The sequence below is a fragment of the Nomascus leucogenys genome, chromosome 6 (assembly GCF_006542625.1).
Source record: "Nomascus leucogenys isolate Asia chromosome 6, Asia_NLE_v1, whole genome shotgun sequence".
Classification (NCBI taxonomy): domain Eukaryota; kingdom Metazoa; phylum Chordata; class Mammalia; order Primates; family Hylobatidae; genus Nomascus; species Nomascus leucogenys.
Genome location: NC_044386.1, coordinates 96507098 through 96527096, shown reverse-complemented (window position 1 = coordinate 96527096; position 19999 = coordinate 96507098). Strand labels below are relative to the sequence as shown.

Here is a 19999-nt window from a genome sequence, read left to right as displayed (position 1 = left end):
TATATGTACATATATACATATACACATATATGTACATATATGCACAAATATACATATACACATATATGTACATATATGCATATACACATATGTACATATATGCATATACACATATGTACATATATACATATACACATATGTACATATACACATATGTGTACATATATACATATACACATATGTGTACATATATACATATACACATATGTGTACATATATACATATACACATATGTGTACATATATACATATACACATATATGTATATATGTATTTGTGTGTATATATACACATATATACATATATACATATATATTTGCTAGAGAAAAATATATGTGTGTGTATATATGTGTGTGTATATATACATACACACACACACACATATATATATATATATATATTTTTTTTTTTTTTTTTGAGAGAGAGTTTCACTCTTGTCGCCCAGGCTGGAGTGCAGTGGCACCATCTCGGCTCACTGCAACCTCCACCTCCTAGGTTCAAGTGATTCTCCTGCCTCAGCCTCCCGAGTAGCTGGGATTATAGGCGTGCACCACCACGCCTGGCTAAGTTTTTGTATTTTTAGTAGAGATGGGCTTTCACCATATTCGTTAGGCTGGTCTTGAACTCCTAACTTCAGGTGATCCACTGGCCTTGGCCTCCCAAAGTGCTAGGATTACAGGTGTGAGCCACTGTGCCCATTCTATACTAGCAAATATTATTCCTCATTCTACAGATGAGGAAACTGAGGCCCAGAGAGTTTAAAGTAACTTGGCTAAGGTCACCTGAGGAGTAAGAACCAAGAGTGAAATCTCAGCAGTTGGTACCAGGACCCATGCTCTTTGCCACTGCACTGACTCAGCCTGTCAGCTGTGTGTCTGTTCCACTCCTTTCCCAGTTCCTGGAAAAGTGTTTCCCAAGCTACATAATTCATCCCACAATTCATGCGACATCTTTGCCATGTTTGATGACACGAAAAACAATAATGACTCCTATTGTATTCCAGCACTTGCCAATAAGAGACAGACTTTTAAAGAGCTTGGGACACGGTGCCAGGAAAATAGCTGAACAAAAGGTCTTCTGTATTTTGTCAGTAGAAGTGGAGTTGTGTGGGGCAGCACAATATGCATTTTCACTGCCAAGAAACTTGCATAATGATTTTCTGCCTCTTTAAAGGCCTGAATCTATTAAGGCTTTTTAATTGGTAAAGATGCAATTGGTACACGATGCAAATGGAAGGTATTATCCATCCCCAGCACCTCTTTGTGTCATCTTTTCTCTAGGAACTGTTAAAATGTCTCAGTTCACTATGCATAAACATTCAAAGTAATCAGCGTATTCTCTAAAAATGCAGAGGAAAGTTTTAAGGAAATACACCAGATTATTAATAATAATTATCTCTGGGTTGTTCTTGTTGTAGACTCAAATTTTCTATAATGGATATATGTCAACTTTGAACGCAGAAAACACTTTTCCAATCAGGTTAAAGTATATAAAGTTTTATAAAATCACATAACTACAATTATATTGAAATGTGTACATAGTAAAAGACTGGGAGAAATTGTTCATAGTTTTTTTTTTTCCTGGATGTAGAGAAATGAACATTTTTCTTTCTTGTACTTTTTGGAATTTTCCGATTTTTCTATAACAATCATTGTATTCGTCAGGATTCTTGATGATAAATTACAGAAATAGACTCCAGCTACCTTGAGCAGGAAAGGATTTATTGTAAGAACACTAGGTGGTTCCAGCATCCTTTGGAATGCTGGAAGCTGTGGAAGGTTTAGCAGGAGGGATCTCAGCCAAGGTCAAACCACAGGGATGGTGTGGTTAGGAGGCTGCTGCCGGCACTGCCACCCCGGCACACAGAGCCGGCGCTGCTGCCAGACTCAATGCCTGCACTGCCACCGTAAATACTCTCTTTTACTGTCCCTGTGTCTTTGCGTCACTCCCTGAAGGTCCAGATTTCTGGGCAGGATCATCTGACTTGCCAATATCCATCACATGGCCATGTTCTAGCTGCCTGAGTGCAGGGAGAAAGACTGTCAGGCTCCAGTCTGGGTGCCCCCAAAATTCATGCAATGGGGATCTTCCCAAACAGGTAGGGCAATCCAATGCAGGATAGCGCAAAAAAAGACAAATGGCCACAAGCAGGTATTGTTATTATGATTATTATTTGCAATGGCCCAAATCATACTACAGAGCTGATTTAAGAAAGGCACAAACCAGGCCGGGTGCGGTGGCTCACGCCTGTAATCCTAGCACTTTGGGAGGCCAAGGCGGGCGGATCACGAGGTCAGGAGATCAAGACCATCCTGGCTAACACGGTGAAAACCCGTCTCTACTAAAAATACAAAAAATTAGCCGGGCGTAGTGGCGGGCACCTGTAGTCCCAGCTAATCGGGAGGCTGAGGCAGGAGAATGGCGTGAACCTGGGAAGCGGAGCTTGCAGTGAGCCGAGATCGCGCCACTGCACTCCAGCCTGGGTGAGAGAGCAAGACTCCGTCTCAAAAAAAAAAAAAAAAAAAAAAAAAGACACAAACCACCACAAGCAGGCATTGCTTTACAATGGAAAGAAAATGAATAAACCTTTTCTTTTTTGGTAAAAGATAGACTCTTTGTGTCATACAACATGGATCAGAGTGAATTTTACTTCACACAGTACGGGTTGAAGAACAGAGTTTATTAGGGCAAGTTATAGGCCAGGGGTCAGTAAGCGAAGTCACAATTGCTCCATCCTCCCATCATCCCCAGACAGGTGTGCCACTGTCAGATACGGTGAGACAGGGTGGATCTGTGCTTCCTTGGGAGGGACTTCATGCCCTCGGTTGCTCTCTTTCTTAGCAACTTTGTCAGTGGAGGTAAAATCAGACTTCCTGAGCACTGGGCAGTAGGAATTTGGAGTTCCAAGAGTTACCCAGGAAGGCTAATTTTCCAGTAAGAAGGATCCTCTCGGTGGGTAGAAGGGGTCAGTGAGGGAGACTGTGGGTCATAATATCCAAGTCTTGGCCCAGGGAAAAGGATGGGTGGACTATTCATGAAGCTAAGGAACACAGGCAGAGGAGAGGCAGGTTGAGGGGAAATGATGAGTTCAATATGGGACCTGCCAGGTCTGGCGCACATATAAGTTAACCCCATACAAGGTTATGGTATCGTCCCTGTTATAAACTCTCACAGCAGCCTGAGGGTCTCCTTTGTATTGCTTATCCCAGTTGCAATTAGATCAATAATTTCATAATTAGTGTTGAATCTCTGCTCTGGACTGCAAGCTCCCTGGGGCCACTGCACACCCAGGTCTAACCGCTATGTTGCTAGAACCACCCCCCAGCACCTGGCATAGGGTCAGGCACAGAGTAGGTAACCAATAAATGTGTTGAATCAATAAATGAATCCACCTGGAGCAACGCAGCAGGCAGTCGGATACGTGGGTAGGAAATTGGGAGAAAGACCTGGGCTGAAGCTGTAGGTTCAGGAAAGTCCTGCACGTGGATAGCAACGGAATCCAGTGCTCTGGGTGAGCTGGCCCAGGTTGGTTGAGAAAATCAAAAGACCTAAGCCAGAACTCTGGGAGACACCAACATCCAACGGGTGCAAGGAACAGGTGCTGCTGCAAAGGCAGACAGTGAACTAAGTGACGATGGTGTTACAGAAGCTAAGGAAAGAGAGAGTTCTGAGTACGAAGAAGTCCATGGAGCGAAATACGGCTAGGTCTCGGAAACAGCAAACGCCTGTGATTACGAAGCACCTGTGTGCCGCATAATTCTCTGACAGCTCTATGTGTATGAACACGCTTAATTCTCACAGCAACCATATGATAATTAGGGAAGTAATGTCATCATTTTCTCCCTATGATGGGGATACTAAGGCACAGAGAGAGGACCCAGCTAGGCTACCTGGTCCCCGAGCCTGTGCTCTTAACCATGATATATGCCACCTCAGACAAGGGGTAGCAGATAAGTCACTGGTAACACTGACAAGAGCGATATTGGTGGCACTGTGGGGGTGATGCCACATGACACTGAGTCAAAAAGTGAGGCCGGGCCCAATGGCTCACGCCTGTAATCTCAGCACTTTGGGAGGCCAAGGCAGGCAGATCATGAGGTCAGGAGTTCAAGACCAGCCTGACCAACATGGTGAAACCACGTCTCTACTAAAAATACAAAAATTAGCCAGGTGTGGTGGTGGACACCTGTAATTCCAGCTACTCAGGAGGCTGAAGCAGGAGAATCGCTTGAACCTGGGAGGCGTAGGGTGCAGTGAGCGGAGATTGCACCACTGCACTGCAGCCTGGGTGACCGAGCAAGACTCTGTCTCAAAAAAAAAACACAAAAAAAACAAGAGTGGGAAGCAAAAGAGTCAAGGGCAGAAGTTCAGCCCCTTGCTACAAAGAGGGGCCCAGTTGCACCCCCACCACCTGGACTCTGCATCTTCAGGTGATCTGTGTGCAAGGAGAAGTCTGAGAAGCACTGGATGAGATGACTCTTCTAGGAACTTTGGCTAAGAGAAGAAAGAAAAAGTAAAACATGGTGTTTAAGTGAGAGGCTTTTCTTTTTAGGAGAGGCATGACCATGCTTGTAAACTCAGAACTGTGGTTTGCAGCCCCAACAGCATATTCGAATCACCTGGTGTGTTTTTGAAAAACAGCTGATTCCCTGAGGCTCACTCCCAGAGAATCTGATGGAGTTTGTCTGTGTGGCCCAGATGATTGTAATGTGGGGGGGTGGTCTGAGACCCACTTAAGGAGAAGGCACAAGAAGGACTTGATGAGACCTTCGCAGGGAAATGAGAAGGGACACGATGAGGATGAAGAAATGCAAAGGAGATGTTTTGGAAAAGGAGGAAAAGCAGTCAGAGCAAAGCAGACAGAAATTTACAGAGGGTAGGGGCGTCAAGAAGATAGATATTCAAAGGGAATCATATTTGAGAGCTCATCATTTTTCTTTCTTTAACTAGGACCTCCATGGTATGGCAAGAATGGCACTTGAAACAGATGGTGTTACTGGTCTGCTAAAAGGCTTGCACCTGGCGTAGTAGGCTGTTGGTGATCTGGACTTGCTCACCTCCAGCACACTAGGCTCTCTGTGTTCCACTTCCTACAGCACAGTGATCATGTTCCTTAGGGCCTTTGTCCTTGCTGCTCTCATCTCTGGGCTGCTGCTCTCATCTCTGGGCTGTTCCCCTCACCTCCCTTGCATCCCCTCCAATGTTCTCTCCTCAGAGAGGACTCCTCTCATCACTCTATTCCTTTCCTCTGAATTGTTTCCTAACACTACCTCATGTCATATACCCACTTGCCTGTTTGTTTATGGTCTGCCTCCTCTGCCCGAACGAACGTAAGCCATGGAAGGAAGGATATGTCTTGCTCACGGTGGAATATCCACCACCAACAACAGTGAGGCCCAGAGGTGACACGCGGTAAGTTTGATGAGTGAATAAATGGCTGTTGCTGCTGCTTGGTATAAATGCACAGGATGCTGAGATTAACAGGTACTTCTGAGAGTGCCTGGGAAAAGTGATGAGTTGGGGAGATTGCATGACAGCGAGCTGATAAAGACCAGTAAATGGAAAACCTTACGAGCGCGGTCAAGGAGGGAGTGCAGGATTATAATGGCAGGAAAGACAGCAAACAGAGGCAGTTTATTGTGTGACTGATGATGTGGTTTTTGCACTAGACCACTTACTATGTGTGGCTCTGGGCGAACTTCTTAACCTTTCTAAGCCTCAATTACCCGATCAGTAAAATGAGGCTGATAACCATAGTGCCTTCCATCCAGGGTTGTGGTGGGGGTTAAATGAACTAATGGAGCCTGGCACCGGGTAAGCACCCAATAATTAATTGCTATGACGGATTCAAGATTGGGGGAGAATGTAAAATGTTGCAATGCAAAGAGATGTTTCTGTAATCGTTGCGAATCTTGGTCCAAAACTTACTACCCTGGAATAGACCTTGTTCCTAACCACTCACCCACACAAACATGTCTCTGCCTTGCTAACGCCATCGCCAGCCTTTTCTCCTCTCTGACTCTTCTGAGAGCTAGCCCAGCGCCTGGCACAATAAGTTTCTCCATAAGTATTTGTTCTTGTTCTTTGCACTTCTCACCAACAGTGCTGCCAAGATTTTAACCTGGTCAGGAGAATCTCTGGTCAGGGAGAGATTAGTGTCTCCAACCTTCCTAGGGGAGAACGGGCTAGGTAGAAAGACAGCACTCAGAGGGCTCTGAATCATCTATAAGGGTGGCATAGTAAACGTAAGTCATAGGAGGAGAGTGGGTTTGGTCCACCAGAACCTCCCTAGGGAGCCATCTGCGTCCAAGGGCGGCCAGAGGCCAAGAAAAGGCACTGAGGCCTTGGCTCCTTTAAGAGGCGTGGCCTCAGTGCAGCCTCCGCAGAGGCGATTGGCTGAAGCGGCTGGCCGCGGAGGGCGGGACTCGGTTGCCAGGGAGCGGCGCGGGATCCCTGAGGGGACTGCGGCGGCTGAGCGGAAGAGCGAGGCGCTTGCTGGGGTCGGGGCTGCGCGACGGCGCAGGGGCTGCGGGGAGCGCCGCGCAGGCCGTGCAGTTCCCAGCGAGGAGGCGCTGCCGCCATTGCCGCTCTCTCGGTGAGCGCAGCCCCGCTTTCCGGGCCGGGCCTTCGCGGGCCACCGGCGCCATGGGCCAGTGCGGCATCACCTCCTCCAAGACCGTGCTGGTCTTTCTCAACCTCATCTTCTGGGTGAGCGGGGCCGGGCAGAGCGAAGGGCCGGCGGCGGGGCCGGGCGAGGCCGTGGCGGAGGCGCCCGTGAGGGCCGGGCTTGGGCCTGGGCGGGCATGCGGGGGTCGCGCGCGGGCCCTCAGGCCGCTGAGGCGAGGGGAGGGCCGGGTTTGAGGCCGCTTCGCGAGGTCCCTGCCGGACCAAGCCGGGAGCCCGGGCGCGTAGGACGGCGAGGGGAGGCCCTCAGGGACTCCATGGCCTCCAGCTGGCGCCTCCGCGCTCGGCCCACGCGGGCTGGCTCCGTGCCAGGCGCCCCAGTCTCCCCTCTGGAGTCGTCGGCTGGACGGAGAGGGCTCATTGCAGACTGTAACAGGACCTCGGGCTCGAAATAGGATCTTCCCCGGAGGCTCAGGTTCCGCGCTCTTTGTCGGGCTCCGCAGACGAGTGGCCGTCCCGAGGCGGGCAGATCAGTGGGGACGCCGCGGAGCCGGGGCGGGGGTTCCACTTAACGCCCTTTGTGTGTGGAGAACCGGCTGGCTGTCACCAGCCCAGAAAATGAAGGGTTTCAACTCGTGGAGCCAAATAATCCATTGACCAAGAACATCGGTCTGTTTGTTTTAGTCATGGGGGTGACCAAACTGTGAGATTATAACCCTTGGTTAAATATATGGTGGAGATGTCACAAGATTTTGAAAGTGATGAGTTCACTTTCAATAAAAGGTGGCTTATGAATTTTTAAGGGGTACACCCCCGTTGAAAGGAATGTTTATGTCATCTTAGTTTGGATCCTTATCTCACCAGGGACTTTTATAGCAACCTAAGTTGTTCCTATCCGTCTCTCCACCCTCCAGCCCATCTGGACTTTGCACCTGGATAAATCTTTTAAAACGTTTCCTCTATCACATCACTTGATCTGAAAATAAGGAAAACAGAAGCTTCAGCGGTAGAATAAGGTTCAACTCCTTCCCCTGGTCTTGCAGCTGAAGTCCTCAGTCTGGTCCCAAACCACCTTGCCTCTCTGAACTTGTCATTTCCTTAAACACTTGAGTGCCCTGGGCAGATTGCTCTGTCCACAGTCGCCAGAGCACTCCTTGAACATTCCGGTTAACCATACTCTGTGCCTCTTCCTCCTCCCCATTCAGCTCCTCCCTCCCACGCATACACACACCTGTTCTGGAAAGAATCCTTTCCTTCTCTCCCGACCCCCCAACAAGGGATAAAACTTCATATCCTGACAGCTGTCTCATAAAAGGATGGTTATATATTAAAAAGCACTTACTACACACTTGTATTGCCAGAGTCCTTCAGGGCATTTGTGTGTGAAGAGTCCTAACTGGGAGGTAGTACCTGTTCGCAAACACCCAGGCGACATTGGGATTTCCGTGATTTCTTCTTTTCCAATTAGAGCAGTGTTTCTTATATTTTAATTTGAGTTACAGGCTTATTTATTTTATTTTTTCAGTTTCTTGAGTTTATTGTGCAGAATGAAATGCACATACAGAACCAGTTCCATTAGCAAAAGTCGTATCAGTCTCCTCTGTAGATGTGGCATGATTTGTGAATCTGACCATTATAAAGGCATCTATTGCTAATTTAATACGTATCTATATACCTACTGCTACTTATGCATCCATAACATTTTTTATTCCATAAGGAGAAATGTATTCTACAATGATTAAGTCATTAACTCTCATAGCATCTCGTTATAAACCAGGAGTCAGCAATCTGTGGCCCAAGAGCACAAAACGGTTAGCTACCTGTTTTTCTACAACCTGAGAGCCCAGAATAGTACTTACATTTCTAAATGACTGGAAAACAAATGAAAAGAAGAATACTGTTTCTTGGCATGTAGAAATTATATGATGTTCTCCTACCATTCCACCCAGCAATCCCACTACTGGGTACATACCCAAAGGAATATAAATCATTCTATTATAAAGACACATGCACGCATATATTCACTGCAGCACCATTCACAATAGCAAAAACATGGAACCAACCCAAATGGCCATTAATGGTAGACTGGACAAAGAAAATGTGGCACATATACACTATGGAACACCACGCAGCCACAAGAAAGAATGAAATCATGTCCTTTACAGGGACATGGATGGAGCAGGAAGCCATCATCCTCAGCAAACTGATGCAGGAACAGAAAACCAAGCATCGTGTGTTCTCACTTATTTTTTATTTTTTTTAAGAGTTACAGGCTTTTTTAAAAGGAAAAATAATTTTCAGGGGTCCCCAAATGAGAAACACGTTGTCAGCTAGTAAGCTACCTAAGAGGTAAAGATGTGGCTTTGTACTCTTTACAGTTCCTTGTGAACTTATGGCCATAACTATTTGATTTTGAAGAATATTAGGTGAATTCTAGGTTATTCAAGCTCAGGGATTGGAATTGTTCATGTAACAAAATATTGGAAATACAGTAACCATTTTCTTTAAATTAGATTTTTATTTACTCTAAAATGTCAGTTCTAAGTGACTCCTCTGAATCTTTGGATATTGGGTAAATATATGTACCATTATTCCAGTGAAGAAAGTTATTTTGAACTTCAGTGGTGCTTTTTATAGCGAGTTATTGCCAAGACTGAAGTGGTAATGTTTAGTAAAAATATGCTTTATCTTGGTTAGTAGGGGGGTAAAGTTTTTGTTAGCTGTGATAAGGAAGTTAAGCAGATACGCTGGGGGCAGATGTGGCACAATGCAATGTAGCTAATGAGGAAACAGAATTAGGTGTGTCTCCCAAGAAATTATTAGTTTATGGACTAACTGGGAATCTGATGATGATGGGTAATGGCAACTAACATTTGAGTTACTATACCCCAGGCACTGTGCTAAACACTTTACATGGCGTATCCTCCCAGCTTTCCCATCTAGCAGGGAATATTATGTATATTTTAGAGGAGAACATTAAGGTTAACTGAGCCAAAGTAGCACACCCAAGGTGTGGTACAGCCTGCGTTCAAACCCAGGTTGTCCCATACTCTAGAGACTGTGATGTTAGGACAAAGTGTGATTTCAGAAGATTTGTAAAGAGAAGAAACTTGTTAGAATCACTTCTCTAAAGCATGCTGATTTTGACATTGCTAAAATTAGAAACTGTACCAGAATTTACATGACACTTTGTTTTGTTTTGAATTAAGTCATTATGAGGAAGTACATTAAAAAATGTTAAAAGGTTCCTCCTGGGAGTTTGTAATGCATTCTTCAGTTCTAATAAATGTATTCTTATATACTGGCCCCTCCCTCCTTTTAATGCCTTGAGATGATGTATAAGTGGAAGAATAAACATACTCTCCATAGAGCATATCAAATGTTTACCTAGGTTCCCTTGGGCAACTGTAGGCAATAAAAACTATGTTGCACTGGCTTTTCACTGTCAGATGGTAATGGCTGATTGTTAACAAGGGTCAAAGTTTAATTGCTTTGGCAAGACCTTTAAACTACACTTTCTTATGTCTTGATATCCTGATTCTGCTGGCAGTTTGTTCATTGAACTGTGACGTGGAGATAGATATATACCTGAAATACTCAGGCTGTAAATTATCTGACAGCTAAAATCATTACTGTTGATTTGGTGTAGATAGTTTGGAACAGTGCTGTAATAATGTTACTGTGGAAAGGCACAAACCAAAAAGCAGAAACAATCATTTCTAAAATCCTGAAATTTGTCTTAATGGAAATAGGGAACTCCTGCTATGGTTAGAATGTTTGTCCTTTCTAAAACTCATGTTGAAACTGAATCCCCAACGTGGCTGTATTGAGAGGTGGGGCCTTTAAGAGGTGATTGGGTCATGAGGGTTCTACCCTCGTGAATGGATTAATCCATTCATGGATTAATGGATTAATGGGTTTTCATGGGAATGGGATTGGTGGCTTTATAAGAAGAGGCAGAGAGAGCTGAGCCAGCATACTCAGCCCCCTCACCATGTGTGATGTCCTGGGCCACCTCAGGACTCTGCAGAAGGCCCTGACCAGATACTACCTTCTGACCTTGAACTTCCCAGCCTCCATGTATGTAAAAAAATTTCTTAAATTACCCAGTTTCAAGTATTCTGTTCTAAGCAACAGAAAACAGACCAAGACAGTTTCTCACCAAATTCTAGAATATTAGGATTTGTAGCTTGAAAGATAATCTTGGACAAGTGAAAGGATGTATAGCTTGGATCAACTTGGATCTCTATTTTTTTGGAATAATGAGGCTTTAAATATAAGTGTATTCATGCTGGACCCATGAGGATTTATTGAAGAAGGTTAGAAGTGTTTTAGGTAAATGACTAAATTTTAAAGGCTTTTTTTTTTTTTTTTTTTTTTTTTTGAGACAAAGTCTTACTCTGTCGCCCAGGCTGGAGTGCAGTGGCACGATCTTTCTGACTGCAGCCTCCATCTCCGGGTTCAAGCGATCTTCCTGCCTCAGCCTCCCGAGTAGCTGGGACTACAGGCGTGCACCACCATGCCCAGCTAATTTTTGTATTTTTTAAATAGAGACAGGGTTTCACCATATTGGCCAGGCTGGTCTCGAACTCCTGACCTCGTGATCCGTCTGCCTCGGCCTCCCGAAGTGCTAGGATTACAGGCGTGAGCCACCGCGCCCAGCAAAGGCTATTGTATTAAATAGTCATTAGCCTATTCTGTAAACTGTACCTTTGTACCAAGGTCAGACAGGATTTTTAGTTTGGTAAGACCAAAGAGGGCTCGTTGAAAACAAGTTTAAATCTTCTTCCTACCATTAAGTTTTTATTCTGGTAAATTAATTGATTCTTTCATCAAGTCCTATGTTACACAAATTACCTTTACTTTTTTTTTTTAAACCCTTTTAGAAAAGCTAATTGGCTAATACTTATTTTGCTCATATTTATCTTAGGCATTACAGGGACTGGAACAGAAAGCTTTATCCATGCTTATAGAATTTATAATCTTAAATATCTATTTAGGTTGTTGTTTTTCATCTGAGAGGTGATAGTATAAAACTGAGACACCTGTAGAGTGGGGGAAGTACCACAAAAAAGTCAAACGCCTTTTAAATAAATGCCTTTAGAAATAGCTTTGGAACGTGGCACCTTCACTAACCATCATTCATTCATATGAAATACTTTATACATATAAATTGTAGTTGAAAGCCATATGTAACCTTTAAAACTTATCTTGCCTTTAAAAATAAAACTTATCGGCCGGGTGTGGTGGCTTATGCCTGTAATCCCAGCACTTTGGGGAGGCCAAGGCGGGCGGATCACCCTCCTGACTAACACAGTGAAACCCCGTCTCTACTAAAAATACAAAAAATTAGCCAGATGTGGTGGTGGGCGCCTGTAGTCCTAGCTACTCGGGAGGCTGAGGCAGGAGCATGGCGTGGACCCGGGAGGCGGAGCTTGCAGTGAGCGGAGATCAAGCCACTGCACTCCAGCCTGGGCAACAGAGCAAGACTCCATCTCAAAATAAATAAATAAAACTTATCACACTTATGTCTGTGAATGTATATAAATAAGGAAAATTTGTCAAATATAACACTAATATTTGAGCACCTACTTTGTGCTATATTGTTGATAAATGATGAAAAGACAGTGAAAAATCCCTATTCTTACAGAACTTACTTTCCGGTGAAGCAAGACACACAAAAATAAACAAGAAAAATGATCAGAGTGATGTGTTATGCAGAGAATTAAAGGGTGATTTGATAAAGTGATTGGGTAGTGCTTTATGTTGGCAAAAAAAATCTGGAGTATAAGAAGTTGCTGGCCGGGCGCGGTGGCTCACACTTGTAATCCCAGCACTTTGGGAGGCTGAGGCGGGCGGATCACGAGGTCAGGAGATCGAGACCACGGTGAAACCCCGTCTCTACTAAAAATACAAAAAATTAGCCGGGCATGGTGGCGGGCGCCTGTAGTCCCAGCTACTCGGAGAGGCTGAGGCAGGAGAATGGCGTGAACCCGGGAGGCGGAGCTTGCAGTGAGCCGAGATTGCGCCACTGCACTCCAGCCTGGGTGACAGAGCAAGACTCCATCTCAAAAAAAAAAAAAAAAAGTTGCTGACTTGGGTGATTTGGAAGAGATTGGGAGATTGGGGGGATTCAGAACTGAAGGAACAGGCTATAGGCTGTAAGGAAAAAATATACTTGCTATATTCAAATTACTAAGAGGTTTATACCGTCATGCTTTTGTTTAAAAAATAAAACCTTATAATGAGGTATTTCAAGTGTGGTTCTCCCTTGTCACAAATCTTGTACATACTTTGTGTTTTCCAGCACATCCTACACATTTGAGGTGGTAATATGATACTTTTAAACCGGAACCTGCATCTGATATCCTGGAATTTGTTTCTCTACTTGCTGTATTTCTCCTATTATGAATGACTGCTCTGACAAAGAATATGTCATGGGACACGCCTTCAGCTAACTTTGCTTTTTCATACTTGTTTTCAATTCACTAGAAGAAAGTCTAACTTGTCAGGAAGCAAGTACATAATAGGAAGTGTGTGTCTTAGTTTGTCTTCAACAGTTAAGAAAATGAATGTTTCCACTCTTACTACATTCTTAGTCACCTGTCCACTGACAAAGAGCCTTGTGGCCCTGAGTAATCACTTAGAACTTGGAATCAGCAGGGGCGCTCTCTCTGGTTGCAGTTTAAGGAATGGGTTATTAGCTTTCTAGGATATTTATCATGCTTTGAAATAATTTAGTGAATTTTATTCCATAAGATCCAATTCAGGTTAGGCTTGTTTGATTTTTTTTCAGAAAATGTATTCCATAAAGTTTGTACTTAGACCAAACAGGTGTACTAAGAATCATTCATGAGTAAATGCGTGTTGAATATCTACCCTTGACCTTTTTTTGAGAAATAGAGTAAACACAGTCCCTGTAGTCTGACAGCTAATGGGGAGAAAGGGTAGACTTTTCATCGAATTAAATTTCTACATGCACCTTTCCCCCGGAAATCTTACTCATGGCTGGTCTCAAGTAAGTCTTTATTGAAAAATATTAACATATCTTCTTCCTCTTCCTTCTCCTCACTGTCTTCCTTTTAGTAGTTAGGCAGAGTTAATAGGTAAGAAAAATTGTCTGCATTTATATGTTGTTTTTAATCTACTAAAGGGGTTCTAGAATAAATGTTGACATTTTGTAACTTACATTGTTGTTGCTACTGATTAAACACAACCCAAGCGTGGATGAACTCTAGCATTACAAAGCTTAAGCACCTCAAGCTCCTATGATGTTGTAATGGACTCTTTTTACAATTAGAGTAGGGTGGGGTAACAGAGGGTCTCAAAGAAAATGCGTATTTAAATTTCATGCTTATCAGATAACCTCTGGAGCCCTACCGTCTGGAAACAGCCAATTTGCATGCTGTTACAATAATTTGGCAATGGCAATTGGTTAATCTCCAGTTTCTTTGCCACCTGAACTTTTGAGTTGTTCAGCCAGTAGATATTGGATTAAATAGAACAACTTTGTTAAGCTGGTTTAATAATGATTATGAAAAACCAAATAGAGAAAAGGTGAAAATGAGGCAGAATTGAGGAGCATGACCTTTGGCATATCATCAGAGTAATAGCAGTAAAAAGGATTAAAATATTTCTTATTTAAGAATAATGGCAATAATAATAGTGATGTTGATGGCAAAAGTGGCTTGTCAGAACTTTAAACTCTTAGCCAGGCGTGGTGGCACATGCCTGTAATCCTAGCTACAAGTAAGACTGAGATGAGAGGATCCCCTGAGTGAAGGAGTCTGAGGCCAGCCTGGGCAACATAGCGAGACCCTGTCTCAAAAAAAAAAAAAATAGAATTTTCTCATTAGTATAGTGGTGAGTTAAAAAAAACACAAAACTTTACACCCCAATTTAAGTAGGACTTTAAAAAAACCTTGTTGCCTTGAAAAGTAATATTTATGAGAAGAGGAACATAATGTACATTGAAAGAATTGTGTTAGATAATCAGAAAACATGTACAGGATGAGTCAAAGCCACACAGACCTGAGAAAAGTGGTAAGTGGGAGAGATTGGCAGAGGTGCCTAAAATATTTAGGATGGAAGAGGTGTCTGTTTTTGGTTGGTTAAGGATACATCCAGGGATGAATTCATTGGTGAGAGAACGTTAAAGCCTCAATTTCAGACATAATTTTAACTATTATTCTAATTATGCAAGTAATATATTTTAAAGAAGACACTAAAAGTATTTTAAAAAGCAAACTGATATCACCCATAGTTCTACCACCCAGAGACAACCAATATTAACATTTTGGTTTGTTTCCAATATGTGATATATGTGTTTTTTCCCCTGTCACACCACAAGCATATTATTAAATGATGCTTTAAGAAAATATTTCAGGGCCGAATGCAAACACACCTCTGAATACCAGGGCTTTCTCATTTTCATTTTTGCAGCCATAATTTCGTTACAACATCTCGATGAATTACCTTTTACGCAAATCTGTGTTTCTGACTAACTTTCTTAAGGATAGATTCCTGGAAGTGGAATAAGTAGGTATAAAGGCATCAGTGCTGAGGCAGATATGTATTGCCAGATTGTTTCCAAAAAGATGATTCTCTATTAGTTTGTGCTCCCGCCCATCTGAGGGCCCTTCTCTCTGCACCCTCACACATATTTGAATATTCCTTAACTTTATTGTTGATCAGTTTGTTAGGTAGAAAATGATATTATTTAATAGCTTCAGAAATTCTTCGTAAGAGTAGCTTTAATTTCTGAAAGAGAATTTGGAGTCTTTGGAATGGCCTTTTTTCCTTGAGAGTTGGTAGGAGAGTAAATGATATATTCAGGTAGTGGACTTACATAAGAAGTGGTTGTATTTAGTGACGTAAACTATTCTATCAGATTAAGTCAGAGGTGAAAGAAAGCATGGTTGAATTAGAGAATATACATTATGGCAAGTAGAGTGCTAAACGATTTAAGATGTTTTTTTTTTTTTTTTTTTTTTTGTGAGACGGAGTCTCGCTCTGTCGCCCAGGCTGGAGTGCAGTGACGCAATCTCGGCTCACTGCAAGCTCCGTCTCCCGGGTTCACGCCATTCTCCTGCCTCAGCCTCTCCAAGGAGCTGGGACTACAGGCGCCTGCCACCACGCCCGGCTAATTTTTTGTATTTTTAGTAGAGACGGGGTTTCACCGTGGTCTCGATCTCCTGACCTCGTGGATTTAAGATGATTTTAAGACACTTGTAATGGCATAAGGGTGGAGTTTGGGGAAGCTTTCAGAAATCCACTGTAAGGAATTACCAATGATTCTTCCCAGGATAGAAAAGAGGTATATGAAAAATATGACAGTACAGGAAACTCTGGATTAAATGTTAAAAAGATATATGCATAAGATGGATTCCTGCCGATTTTTTCCCTCTGCTTTTAAAGCCTGCTTTCTTACAAAGTCTAGAGTACAGCATTTTTTGCTCAGTCTTACATCTTGACTTTTTTTCCTTTCTCTCAACACTCCAGTCACTTCACTTTACTAATTGATTCTTTGGCAAAAATCACTGAAGGAGCAGTTCACACAGGCAAGCAAGAATTTGTCAGGCACTGTGCTTTTAGGTGAATAAAGTCCAGATGGTGCCTGTCTTTACATTGTCTTGATTCTTGCCAGTTCTAGATGTGAATCATCATCAATGGCTACTACATACCACTGCAAGAAAATCACTTCTGTTCTTTGCTTCAGCTTCACCCAAAATGTCCTGTGGGATGCTTTCGCCTTCGTATTTCTAAATCTCCATGTAGGTATAATTTTGGCAACAGAACTACTTTATCTCCCCACTTGTAGCAAATCCGTTTCATTTTTAATATTGCCACATTCCAATGGCAAGTTACACCGTGGTTGATGAAAATGAAGGAATTTAATAGTTTTACAGATTTTAACTTTTTTTTTTTTTTTTTTTTTGAGACCGAGTTTTGCTCTTGTTGCCCAGGCTGGAGTGCGGTGGCGCAATCTCAGCTCACTGCAACCTCTGCCTCCCGGGTTCAAGCGATTCTCCTGCCTCAGCCTTCCTGAGTAGCTGAGATTACAGGCATGTGCCACCACGCCCGGCTAATTTTGTATTTTTAGTAGAGACGGGGTTTCTGCATGTTGATGAGGCTGGTCTTGAACTCCCGACCTCAGATGATCTGCCGGCCTTGGCCTCCCAAAGTGCTGGGATTACAGGTGTGAGCTACTGCGCCTGGCCCAGATTTTAACATTTTATCTACTTGTCTCTTTCATAGAATATTTGAAAATTACCTCCCCAAAAACTAGTTTCTAAGCTATGGAAAAAGCAATCTCATATAAGAATGAAATCTCTTTAAGATATTTCACATTTGTGCATATGTAGAGGAAGGGTAAAAGCATAAAATGAAGTATCATACTTTTGGAACTCATACACTTGCAAAATTTTATAACAAGATGGCTTTATTTTTTAGAGAAACAGCTTAGTGGAAAAGCACTGGCTCTCCTAAAGTTTTAAAATGTTGTGACTTTATTTAGAGTGTAGGCTTATTAAAAGATAAGAATGGTTTTTTAAAAATTATTCTTTCTGTAATTTCAGACCTCAGCCTTTTGCCTAAATTTCCTTTCACTTCTTTGTAAAAAGGATGAATATTTTTAGTATACTGTCCTGGCACAAATCCTCCTTACAGGCTCAGATTTTCTCAGTGGTGACTAAAGCAGTTCAGCTGCTTCCAAGTTCTACATTTCATCTCCTTTTCTGTTGTACCTCCCTCCTCCCCACCCCCCTCCTTTGCAGCTGCTTTATTGGCAAAGCTCAGATCCTTTGATAGATCTCAATCCCATCATGGCCTTTCAAAAGAATTTAAGCTCACCTTTTATATAGCTTTTCTGATAGCCACAATTTCTGCATTAAAAATCTGAGGGACGACAAAGTCCCTATGCATACTAGTTAGGAATTTCTTAGAACCTCTCTTCCCTTTGCTATACTGTTTCCCATGTTCTTTTGGGTGTTCTTCATATTGATGGTTGGATATCATTACAACAATTACTTTTGGCTGTTTTTAGGTCTTCAGCCGCTACTGGGATACCTCTTCTATATTTTCAAAGTAACCAGTGTCATTTCATAATTGTTTATTATACAGCATAAGATATAAGCACCATATACAGATTTCAGTAAAAGCAAAATTTGAAGCTGTTTTCAATTTAGGAAACACATCGTCTATTTATAAGCAATTTGATGTGTATAGTTTCATATCAGCAATCCGTGCAGTTTCCTCTTTGGTGTGTGCAACTAGTAAGTTCCTTTCACTGTATGTTGCCAAATAGAGCTTTGTTATGTTCTCATCTTGTTGTGTGACTTGGATGTTGACTGGTTGCAGCCTGGGAAAAAAAACTGTTGTAGAGTCTATCAGAAAAGAAGAGGCAGCTTTACAAATGGCATCTCCCCACAGCCCTGCATTGCATTTGTTGTGCATCTGGTTGTCTCTGTTGCTGGTTTTTCTGCTTTCTTGTAGTCTCAGTTTCAGATGAGTGCCTCTTTTAGGGAGGAGTGGCAGTGGCAGCAGAGGAAACATTTCCCTTGGCCCATCTCCAAGCAGCACTAAGTGTGAGTCTCATAGGAACCTCTTTAGATTGAAAACTCATCAATTTATATCTAAAATGCAAGTAGTTCTTCAGTGAACTATGCTTCAGGTTGATTGTTAAGTACATATGGTCTCCAGTTTTCTCTTATTTTAATTTGAATTTACATAGGCTAAAACTAGTGAAGTTTCAGTAGGTGTACCGAAAGCTCAGAAATGGAATTCATTTTAACTCAAGCCTTTTAAGAAATAAATACTGCCTTTTTGAGTAAAAAAAAGCTACAACATTAAAGGATAGAGAAATGTCTAGTAAAAACAAATGACAAAATTTGATTAATTTACACTTCGGATCGCTTCTAATTTAGCGTGAGGACTGATACTATTTACGTTAGCAAAATGTGTATGTGTACATGTGTATGAATATATATCACACAAGTCAATAAAAAGGGGTATTTGGGAAGAGTGTTAAGTAGTTGACATAATTCTGTAATAAATGCACCCAAATTAAAATTAAGCTATTTCTGGCCAGGCGCGATGGCTCACGCCTGTAATCCCAGCACTTTGGGAGGCCGAGACGGGCGGATCATGAGGTCAGGACATCGAGACCATCCTGGCTAACATGGTGAAACCCCATCTCTACTAAAAATACAAAAAATTAGCCGGGCGTAGTGGCGGGCGCCTGTAATCTCAGCTACTCGGGAGGCTGAGGCAGGAGAATGGCATGAACCTGGGAGACAGAGCCTGCAGTGAGCCGAGATCGCGCCACTGCACTCCAGCCTGGGTGACTGAGCGAGACTCCATCTCGAAAAAAGGAAAATAAATAAAATAAAATTAAGTTAAATTAAGCTATTTGTCTTCTTCCCCACTCCCCACTTTTGTGCTCACCTTCATTCTCTAGTACCATGCCCCAAAAGCAAATATGTCAGTGAACTCCGAGAACCTTTGAACAGGCAGTTTGCTGTAAGTACAGCGTTTATATTTATGACAGATATTTATGATACATTAATATATTCCAGATGTAATGGCCATCAGAATTCAGCAACCTGGATTAAGTTGCCAAATAATTGAATAGTGAACTAAAAGCTATAAGCATTGAACTGAAGAGAAACCAGATACAAACCAAATACAAATACAAACCAACGCAAATACAAACCAAAGCTTATGATAGAGTTGGGAGAGTGATTTCAAGGGAAAGGGGTGAGATGAGGTGTACTCAATAAATTTTAACTGATCTCTGCTGTCTGCCAAGCACTGTTCTAGATGATACAAGGGTGAAGGACAGATGGGTACAATTTGTGCTCTCAAGGTGTGTTGAGACAGGTATAGCTATAATTGCAACCATTTTGATAAATATTCTGTTAGAACCATGCACTGGGAGATGTTTATGTCCACCAAGGGCAGCTAATCCAGCCTGAAATGGTCAAGAATGGCTTCCAAAAGGAAGAGGTAACATTTAAGCTTCATCTTAATGAGCGACAGGGAGTTCCTAGGCATTTGAAGAGAGCATTCTAGAGAGAGCAGCAGAGGGAAAGAAGTGAGAGAATATGTGGTCCATTTGGGTGTAACAGTTCTATATTGTTCATATTTCACAAGGGGTAATGAGATCTGAGGCTGAAAAGGAGGAACAGCTTGGTTCATCGGGGACTCACTTGCCTCATCCTGATTTTAAGTAAGGCTATGGCTTGATCTGGTTTGTATTTTTAATAAATTTAACCCTGGTAGTATAAAGAATGTATTAAGATGCAGGGAGAGTCAATAAGTAAGATTTAGGGGGATAAGTCCCAAATTAAGACAGAAGCACTGCAATGGGGTTGAAA

The 19999-nt window shown here is 42.5% G+C and overlaps 1 protein-coding gene across 2 annotated transcripts in view; it reads left to right on the top strand.

Moving 5' to 3' along the window:
* The window catches only part of TSPAN3 (tetraspanin 3), a 38380-nt gene that overhangs the window by 5986 nt on the left and 12395 nt on the right, over positions 1-19999 (top strand). Inside the window, exon 1 of one of the 2 annotated variants that reach the window (XM_030814846.1) lies at positions 6378-6707. The exons of the other annotated variant lie outside the window; for it this stretch is intronic. Coding sequence (XP_030670706.1) covers positions 6645-6707 — 63 coding nt within the window. The 5' untranslated portion in view covers positions 6378-6644. Of the gene's footprint in view, positions 1-6377; positions 6708-19999 lie in introns of those variants that run through there. 2 annotated transcript variants of the gene reach the window in all.